The following is a 10,578-nucleotide window of genomic DNA, read 5'->3' on the forward strand; positions in this document are numbered from 1 at the left end:
AGGGAGGGAGGCGGGACAATGAAAGTAAATGTTTTGAGAATGATGGTGGCAACAAAAGTACAAATGTGCTTGACACAGTGTATGGATTGTGATAAGAATTGTACGAACTCCCAATAAAATGATTTTTTTTAAAAAAAGGTATCATGAAAGAAACAACAGCACATTTGCCTTGAGGACGAGATATGGAAAGACGATGCAAGTTTTTTTGGAGGCAGTACAACAAATGCTTCTGGTCAAGTTCACATGTTCTGATGTGGGCAGTATTGCACATGAGCAAAAGCATGATGTGGGTACCTTTGAAGGATAGATTGTCTTGAATGCAGTGTGAGTGTGTACATTGGGAATAGGAGAGGTTTGGGCTACAAACTTAAGAATCAGAGAAACAGAAGCATTGATATACAGGCATGCTGAAGTTCATTTAAAAAAGATCCATTCAAGATGATGTGAGCAATAAGGGGTTTCTTTTTAGAAATAGATCCAGGAAGTAGTTGCTACTCTATTCCAGAGAGGGCTGGTTATAACAGAGGGGGAAAATCAACAGGATCTAGTGACTAATTGAGGATAGCTATTGGGGACAGGAATGGAAGCTAATTTTGGCTCTAGGTTGAAAGGCCAACATTTGATGGCAAATAACCTAGAAAGAGTTTTATTTAGGCAACACAATAAATTTTTCTGCTTAAAATTTTGTCCTCTGATGTGACCATAGCCCTACCTCTCCCTCATTTCTTATATTTAAGTGATTTAAATATTTATATTGCCTGTCTCACTTATAAGCCAATTTGAATTTGTGAATCCTGCTACCTGAGAAAGAGCTTCTAAAGAGGTAGAAAAACGTCCCATTAAATGCGATAAGTTCTGTTTTGAGCATGTTTAGTAAAAGATGATATATAATATTCTAGATACATCTTTAAATGTAAAGCTGGTAACTGGGAAAGTAATTCAGGTAATAAAATGGGAATTTTTACCTACGGTGTGGAGAAAAGGGTTCATATAAAGTATTACCAACATCAAAATAATGGTAAGCTCCCGGAGAATGAAGGCATACATTTCTTCGATAATAGTAATTATATATTGAACTGAACAGTGAGCCCCACACTGCTGGCATGAGTTTAGCTTCCAGTTGACTGCATACGCTCTTTCCCCAAAACAGCATAAGGGAAAATAGTAACTGTCCCTCAAGAACTGAAGGGGTAATTCTCCTCAGAACATACAAAACTATTTTGTAGTCACTAGGATCGTATCCAGACTAGTACTTATAAAGCTTTCATTTTATGACTATATTTACCTCTTTGACTTACTAACACCACAGTTTTGTGCTAGAAAAGTTGAGGATTGAATATAAATTGAATGGGAAGGGGAAAATCCTCTTTAAAATGTTACTCATTCTTCAGAAGTGGGTTAATAAGCAGCTTCAAAGTGGTTTTCAGAGCAAGAGAGCCTTTTGTGCACCAAAAGTAGGTTATAGAGACATTGGCTCTTATTCCTAGTTAACTTGGTAGGTATGTGATCTGAGATGATCCCTGCAGTTGGTAATGCTCTGTCTGCTTCGTTGAAGATTAGAATTGTTTGTTTCAATTAAAACATGTTTAGAAAATTGAGACTACTGCAAAAATGTGTTATTAATCTCCCTTTTATTTATGGCTGTGTATGCCATCCATGAGCTTTACGTGTTTAAAAGTATGATGGTAAAATGCATTTCATTACACCCACTTGATTATTTTTGCAAATATTTATTAATCTACTTTGATGGAAAGAGATATTAAAAAACTGAATCTGAGGTCTGTTTGATGTCATGAATGACCTCAACCTATTTTTAAGGTATGTGATAGTGGAATGTGAAGATCAAGACACTCAACAGAGAGATCCAAAGACCCATGAGATGTACTTGAACGTAATGAGAAGATTCAGTCAAGCATTGCTGAAGGTACCTGTTTAATGTGGGGCTGGATAACGGCAGTGCTGTGATGGTTAGATTTTATGTGATGGTACCTGTGTGCAGGTAAGGGTGAAGGCTAACCTGTACATCAGGTCTTAGCCTGGGGATGTCTCCTTGGGAGGGTAGCCTGTTTCTAATATGAGAGACAGTGAGAACTTGCACCTCTTCACTTCCTGCTTGCTTGGGTTGCATGTCTGGCTCTGGGGATGGCAGCCCATCAGACCTGCCAATCATGGGATCTGTGGCATCCTGCCATGGTCCTGTGGACTTGGGGTTTGCCCAGCATCCACCAGCCTGTGATCTCCTGAATTCCCGCTTTGCCTTTGTGTCATCCTGGCAACTGCAGGAGTCTGAAGTGGGCTCTGGCTAGCATCAGACCAATCAGCTGGAATTGGAATAGGTTGGGAGGCTTTTGATGTAAATTGCTTTCTTGATTTACAGACTTTACACATGTATGAATGTCACTGGTTTTATTTCTCTAGAAAACTCAACCTAACACAGGTGCATACACCAGTCTCACCTCTTTGCATGCTTCTGTACATTTCACGAACCAAAAATGTTTTCTATACCTGCTTTATAAATGCTTACAAAGAAGGAAAGAATAGTAATTTGTGATACTTGAAAATTATGTGAAAATCAGAATTCAATATTTGTAAAATTTTATTGGAACTTGGTCATGCTCGTTTATTTTCATGTTTCTTTGGTTGCTTTTCTGCTGTAATAGCAGTTGAAATGGAGACTGCTTGGTCCACAGAGCCTAAAATGTTTACTTCTTGGCTATTTACAGAAAGTTAGCTGAGCCTGGATTTCATAAAATATGTCCCATACATGGAACAAAAGGAAGCAAAGCTTTGTGTCTTCTTCTATGTTGCATTTTTCTTATCAACAGTGGAGAGATAGATCCTCCAGAATTCTGACAATGATTATAGTGCAGATATTGTATAGATAAGTTATCTTGTGTTATTTAAACAGTTTTTAACTCATAGCCTTGAAAACACTCTATGGGGCAATTCATGGGTTTGCCATGAATCAGAATCAATTCAATCGCAATTAATAAAAACAAAACTTTATAGAGATGTGTGAGGCCATTTTCTTCCTCCCAAAACAAAAACTTAAAAGACATTAACAGTTGCTGACCAAGTGGTTATCAGCCTAATGTGTAACCCAGTACCAATGCTCCTTGGTGTTCTTGTACTTGTTAAAGCAATGTCACAATTCTGTCATTTACAGCCTTTGGCATCTTATGAAGACATTTCAGTTTCTGTAAGCCTAAATCCCTACATCTTTGAAATGGGAATTATAATTTTTGCCTAGCCAACCTTAATATTAAATGAGAAAATGTGCACTGATTTATGAACTGGGAATCACAATAAGTTAAATGTTAAAGAACCCAAGTCAAATTCCATTGCTATCTAGTTAATAACTATTCCTAAAAACCCTCCCTGCAGGGCAGTGTAAAACTGCCCCATAGAGTTTCCAAGGCTGTAATCTTTATGGACACAGATAGCTACATCTTTTTCTCACAGAGCAAGAAGCGAGTTCAAACCATTGACCCTTAGGTTTGGATCCAACATTTAGTTTATATACTTGTGCTTCAGTAAACATATGCATACTATGTTGCGATTTTATAACTTTTTTTTTAATTAAGAATTTTGGGTTTCTTGAGAATAGTATTTGTTACTGCCAGCTGATTTCTGAAAATAATAGCTATCATAATGAATCAATTAAGTGAGTGCATTATGGGTGAAAACCATCCTATTTAGTCACATAGTTGTTGGTAGGAAATACTTAATAGACCTGTACTCAGGACTGAGTCCTAAAGACTGAGATAAATATTCCAGTAAAAGTTGGCTGCTATTTAACAAAGAGATTTTTCATTACCTCTGAATCAAGATAATTACATAATCCTTTTCAGTTTTATTTTGTATTGACGTTTATATCTATTAAAAGAATAAATAAAGCTCTCGCATGCTATTAAAGACACCGGATCATTACGCTTCAGAGAACTCATTTTCGTTCCTTTGAATTCCATCAGGGTGATAAGTCTGTCAGAGTTATGCGTTCTCTGCTGGCCGCACAGCAGACGTTTGTAGATCGGCTGGTGCATCTCATGAAGGCAGTGCAGCGTGAAAGTGGAAATCGGAAGAAAAAGGTAAACCTCTTCTGGGCTTAGCTCTCTATTATGACTAATGATGGCCTGGCAGTAGGAAATACTGAGTTTGGGCTACTTGGTATATGTTAGCACTTGTGCGTGGGTGTGGTGTGTGTGTGTTAGGATCACTGGTGAGCACTGACCATGTTCCAGACCCTATTTTGAGAGCTTATATATATTGATTCCTTAATCCTTACAACAACCCTTTTAACGAGGTGCTATTATTATCTCAATTGCATAGAGAGGTTAAGTACCCTACCTCAGGAAACAGAGCTAGGATGAGTTGAAGCAGAGATCTGTATGTGGGCACTCTGACTGTACCTCTAATGCTCTGTTGGCATATATTTAAAGTTTTTAGTTTCTTAAAATTTGATATAATTAGGCCTGATAGAGATCATGAAGCTATGATGTCATTTGAAGGTTCAAAGTGACTTGCCCAATTTTATTCTCAACTTCTAACTCCCTGCCCCCAGGCAGTTCTGACTCATGGTGCCCCTACAGGACAGGGTAGTACTGCCCCTGTGGGTTCCCAGACTATTAATTCTTAAAGGAGTAGAGAACCCTGTCCTTCTCCCCAAATTTGCACGATGAGTTGTTCATAACATTAATCTTTATATTGGGAAATTTCTAGTTTTTGTTGAATAGAATAAGTATCTATTGATATCATTTTTCTATATTAGTAGCCTAAATTATATATAGGATTTAGTTCACCTTTTTTTCTCTAGGTAATTAAATTAGATAGCTGGCAAATCTTACTGAACTCTCTTTGTAAAACAGTTCAACATAGCCTATTTCATAAGCCTGTTATTCTGAGTCTGCAGGCTTGTGAGAGGAAAGTAGAGAGGAGAAGGCGGTGAGTTGAGTTGCAGTCCCAAGGCAGAGGATCAAGCCTAAGGACAGAGACTCGCAGCACTATTTGAAAAGAAGAAGTAATATCCACATTGCTTGGGAAGGTGAAGTAGGCGGAGGAGAAAGAGGTTCTTATTGAGATGGCATTTTCCCCCATCAATGAGAAGAGTCACAGCCATTGTTTTGTGTTTGTTTGTTTGTTTTGTTTTATTGCCATTGTTAATTATATTAATCCTGGCTATTCCCCCACAACCTCTTTCCAGAATCTGTGTGATCCCAACCCCCCATTAGTATTTGCTTGTGTGACTTTCGGGCTTTATATTTGAAATCAGTACGCTTTAATGTGTTCTACCTATCAGGTATAAATCTGACTACACATCAGTTTTTAGCTATTTTGTTGTTTTGGAACCTGTTCTGCACATGGCTCGAAGCCCCTGAAGATGAATCCAATGTCTGCTATACAGCCTGTATTTTAAGTCAGACTGGTCTATATAATCAGCATTGGCTAAAAATTCTTTCAGACGTTTCTTAATGATGCCATCAAAGATTAATTTTATTTATGTAGAAATCAAGTTCATAGTATGCTAGATATTGTTGCATATTACAGAGAAAAATTGAGAAAGGGAAGTAGATATACTGGGTTTAAATAAATAACAGGGTAGTGTGTGACTTTAACAGGATGGTCAGGAATGGCCTCACTGACTTTTGGACAGACGCCTGAATCAAGGGAGGGAGCAAGGCCTGTGAATAGCTGAAGAGGGAGCTGCAAGTGCTGCGGCATGTGATTCAGAGCACAAGAGACCCTGCCCTGACATATAGTTTAAGGAGGACATTTATGAAGCTTTACAAGAGACAGACTCAATATAAATGCATCATTTGGATGAAGGAGGCCTTTAGCATGAGGTCATAATGGCATCTGAGGATTTGATTCATAGGACACTAGTTCAGTAAGGCAGGGAACAAAGGAAACTCACAAATTCTTGAGTGATGGCAGATGAATACATCACAATTAGAGGTGGGACTACAGAAGCAGGAAAAGGGAAGGGCCGTGATTGGGACTTACCCTTATGTTAGGTAGAAGGGTGTGCAAGATTGTTCCATGGCCTTCTGACCAAGGCAGTTAGGACATCACTGATTTAGGGCAATAGTGGGTAGAAGTTAGAGAATAAGAGCAGTTAAAGGCTGTGGTAGTAAGCAGGATGAGAGAAGATGGTGGCTTGAACCCCTGGGGCCATCACAGTGCAGATGGTGAGAAATGGCTGGATTTCTCATGTTTCTGTTACTGCCTACAACATCTCAACTTGAAAGGTAACTTGAAACTAAGATTACTTGGCAATCCACCATGGTAATATATCTAATCATCCTTTTAGTTAGGGCTAATTTATAAAAAGAAGTCTTTGTTAGAATCATTTACTCTATTGCATTTTTCATAAAGGTTTTAATGACACACAAATTCCTATTGACTTTCTTTGATTCAAAAGGAGATTTGGAGTCTTACCAAAGGCAGAAGATTTTATTTTATATATTGGTGGTTCTTGTTACATATTCTTTATCTGAACTGCCATTCAGTCACCATTTCCAGAGTTCACTTTGGATCCATTGCCTTGTCGGCCATCGTAGCAGTGGGAATACTGTGTCATGCTGTGATTGGCAAGTCAGGTTTTCCCTTTGAAGGACAAGCCCACCTATAAAGCACGCAAAGCTCATACATCCTTCAGGGGAAATTGTTTTGAAATTGAATAGCAGGCCTTGGTCTAAGTACTATGAATACTGCTAAAGGGGAAAGTTGTTCTACTGTGACTTGGCTGTTTTAGTTCTGAAATTCTGCTTTGATTCAATGTTGATGGGATCGGAAGAAAGGAAGTGATGTTAACGTTAGGAAAGTTTGTTCAATGGAAAGTGGCATCTAAGTTTGTGCAAGAGAATTGACCGGAAGAGCTTAGTGAGAAGTCTTGCTTAATATTTGGTTACACAAAATAAAGCTTCAAATGAAGTTACAGTTCTCTCTAAGTCTTCAGAAAGTCTTTCAAAAAGGGAAACTGAATATTTAATCCCATATGAATATATTTCTTTTATTTATTTATTTTTCCTTTCCCCTGCTGCAGCAAGAGAGAGATATTCTCTATCATCCCTTTGAAGGTCTGGCTTCTTAGCCAGGGTTTGTTCCTTTGAAAGTATGCTGCTGCTTTTGCTAGGCTTCTGATATGTGCTCTTTTATTTTACTTTGCATATCTTTTTTAGAGTGTGCTGCATATCTTTAAAAGTTAATAGTCAATTTTTAATGTCTGTGCAATATGTCTTATAATTAATCCTCTCTGATGTGTTCTAGAATGAGAGACTACAGGCCCTGCTGGGAGACAATGAAAAGATGAATTTGTCCGATGTAGAACTTATCCCATTGCCTTTAGAACCACAGGTGAAAATTAGAGGAATTATTCCAGAAACAGCTACTTTATTTAAGGTAATCTTGATTGTGTATAATTAGAACCCAACTCTTTAAACCAGGAACCTAGTATAATGCCTTATAAAATGATTATATTGCAAGAACTTCGCATACTTTTATTTGCTTCATAAATGTTAGATTAAAAGTACTTTCACTGTTTCGTTATGATTCTCATATCACTGTTCCATGGACATTTATAAAAGAAATCATGTAGAATATTTTAATCTCTGGGTTATTATTTAATCTTTAGTTCATGAACTGCTTTTTAACCAAAGCTACACTTTGGTTAAAGGTAGCTTTTTTCGTCCTTTAAAGGTTTTTTATTTTTGTTTTTGTGTTTTAAGCAGTAAGTTCTAGTTCACATGGTTAATGAGTTGCATTTCACTTATTTTGACATTGATATTTTTCCATTCAATATGTTACTATGCTCATCTTATATTGTCAAGTAGCAATTGTCTTTTATCCTTGATAGCACACCACACATTCTTTTGGCTCGCCACCATTGCACTGGTGTGCACAACAAATGGCAGCTGTCTCCTAAGCAAGCTAAAAGGCTAGGACAGTTTCTGTTCTGAAAGTGGGCAATGCCGCCCCCTGTGGGGAACTGGCGGCTTCAAAGGCAGATACTAACGCTTGATCCTGTACTGTGCAGTATAGTGCAAACATTTTTAATTACTAAGGAGGCTCTCGGTATTTTTTTTTCCTGGAAAGTGGCCGTTTGGGAGCCTGTGGGCTAGAGAACTAAACATCCTTACCTGTTGCTCATTGGTACTTGCCAGGCTTTATCCTGACAGCTCTCTGTGAGATGGGCACTGCAGGTATTTTATGATTTCTAGGGGTAGAAGAGTACAAAAAGAGTATAGGTTTTTTAAAAGACATTTACCAAACAATCCAAGTTCACACACAACTGAAAACATCTTTTAAGTAATACTTAATCTTACCGATCATCATACGTTCTAATATTCTCTGGTTTTTAAGAGTTACCTGTTCTATTCATTTATATATGTTGCTTGCAACGTTTTTCTGACTTCAAAACTCATTCATGGATTACAGCCTGTAGTTTTTAAACTGTGACTGTGGAAGATACTGTGGAAATGCATATCAGCTTGCATTTGCAATCCCGTGGATGATGAAAGGTAGAAAGCTACATGCAAGTCAGGGTACATGCAACAGGGGGAGCTTCTTTGGCCTAGATGACTTCCAAATAAGACAAGACCAAGGTGAAAATTTTTTTCCAAAAACAAAACAAAAAACATTTCCATTGAGTTGACTCATGATTTAATAGTAACCCTGTGTGACAGAGTAGAATTGCCTCAGGGATTCCAAAGTCTCTGATCTTTAGGGAAGCAAGCTGCCACGCTCTCCTGTGACATGGAACATCTGGTGGGTTCAAACTGCCTACCTTGTGGTCAACTGAGTGCTTAACACAGGCCAGCTTCTAATAAGCCGCCAGCTTCTAATAAGCCTTTTCTTTAAAGAATAATCAAGAGCGAGCAGTCAGCCCAGTGGAAGACTGCCTGCCCCCCCCCCTCCGCCCTTTCACAAAAAGTGGGAACAATTATCTTTTTTAGAGAGCAAGACTTAGAACAATGAGGAAAAAAATATGTGTCTGATACTATTATTAGGGGAATTCAGTCATAATTGTGTCTTATACTATAAAACCCAACTGAAACCCACTGCCCTGGAGTCACTTCTGATTCTGAGAAATTCTACTTCTGAGTCAGTCATTCTTGACTGAAGCAAACAGCCTTATCTGTCTCCCTTGGAGGAACTCTGAAGGATTTGAACCATGAACCTTGTGTTAAGTAGCTTATTTAAAGGACATGAATATAGTTTGACATCTGACTTCACAAGGGGGAAGGAGAATCAAATTTAACATCAGTCTATGGACAATTTATATAATACAGAGGTCAGGCATGCCTCCACCCTCCAATCTTCTTATAAATTCTGACATCAGGTGTCCCTCCCTGTCTGGTACTCTCTATGTCTCTGCTAGGTTCTGCAGTTGATTGCACTGGTCATACAGAACTCACGGACAATACTCAAGTTTTATGAGGATGCCAACAAGTTAAGATTCTGGATCATCAATCTTAAGGATACCATTGTTTAATCAGGACAGCTTCTTCTCTGCTGTTCCCATAGGAAGGCCTCTCTCTGGCCTTTGGCCAATTGTCTTGGCCTCTGCTTTGCTCAGGCTATGTTATAAAGCTCGTTTGGCACTGCTAATAGAGGTCCAAAGAGCACTCCACTCTACCTATAAGCCCTGAGCTGAAGACACTCAGTGGGTCAGCAAACCTAGCTTTCTTGATTATGTGCCTGGAAGTACCCCACTCCCCAAGTGAGCCTTCTTCCTTCAGGCTCAGATTGACTTGCTCTGTGGGCCAGGAGCTCATCACTCAAAGCAGCCCTGGTGCTCTGGTACTGCTGTTGCTGCCCTTGGCAATCCCTCTGTCCCTTCTCTGGTGTCACATCTTTTTGTCTCCTGGATCTAGGAGGTTGGTATTCAGGGATCATCAGGCTCCAAAGACATGCTTCACTCCTGTCTCTTGATGGTAGTGAGATGATACCCCTGTGCTGCGTCTGAGGTGGCTCAGTTTTTACCCAGCTGATGATCAGCCTCTATATCAGAGCTCCAAGGTTTTACAATCACAATTAACCTGGTTAACAATCACAACTGAATCCTGTGGTCCTATCAGCATTTCCTTCTCCACCTTCTCTTACCCAGGCCCATCAGTCAAAGAGGAAATACAATCAATTTGCAGAATCCCACGTATTCTTTTGTTTGTAGTACCAGAGAGTTTGGCTAAAAGAGCCATATGAACTGCACAGCACGGCGCAGAGCAGGCCAGTGCTTACTCTACAGTGCCACCAGAGGAGTCAATACGATCACCTGGGCCTTCTTTTTCAGTGGACGTACACTCACTCCATGGAACTTTCTGCCCATATCTGCAGGGAGGATCCATGGGTCCCTCTTGTCTTTTAAAAAAATTATTATATAATGTAGTAACTGCATCAGATTTTTTTCTCAAGTGGCACATGAGGAAAGGATAACATTTCTTTCTGATTCCTAATGAGAACCTCAAAAGCATCTGTCTTTTAGAGAATTCAATTTCTTACATCATCTGTGATACTGCCCATGAGGATGCCAACGGTTCTTTGTAAAGAATCATTAGCTAAATTGTATCATAGGTTCTTGTT

General features: G+C 38.9%; 1 protein-coding gene across 1 annotated transcript in view; it reads left to right on the top strand.

The window, feature by feature from the left end:
* The window catches only part of PIK3C3 (phosphatidylinositol 3-kinase catalytic subunit type 3), a 114,949-nt gene that overhangs the window by 59,843 nt on the left and 44,528 nt on the right, over window positions 1-10,578 (top strand). The window contains exons 14-16 of the mRNA XM_045296041.1: window positions 1,819-1,924; window positions 3,972-4,088; window positions 7,267-7,398. Of these exons, the coding sequence (XP_045151976.1) occupies window positions 1,819-1,924; window positions 3,972-4,088; window positions 7,267-7,398 (355 nt within the window). The remainder of the gene's footprint in view (window positions 1-1,818; window positions 1,925-3,971; window positions 4,089-7,266; window positions 7,399-10,578) is intronic.

This window comes from Echinops telfairi, unplaced genomic scaffold, assembly GCF_000313985.2.
Source record: "Echinops telfairi isolate 266 unplaced genomic scaffold, ASM31398v2 ScPeMD7_7400;HRSCAF=8409, whole genome shotgun sequence".
NCBI lineage: Eukaryota > Metazoa > Chordata > Mammalia > Afrosoricida > Tenrecidae > Echinops > Echinops telfairi.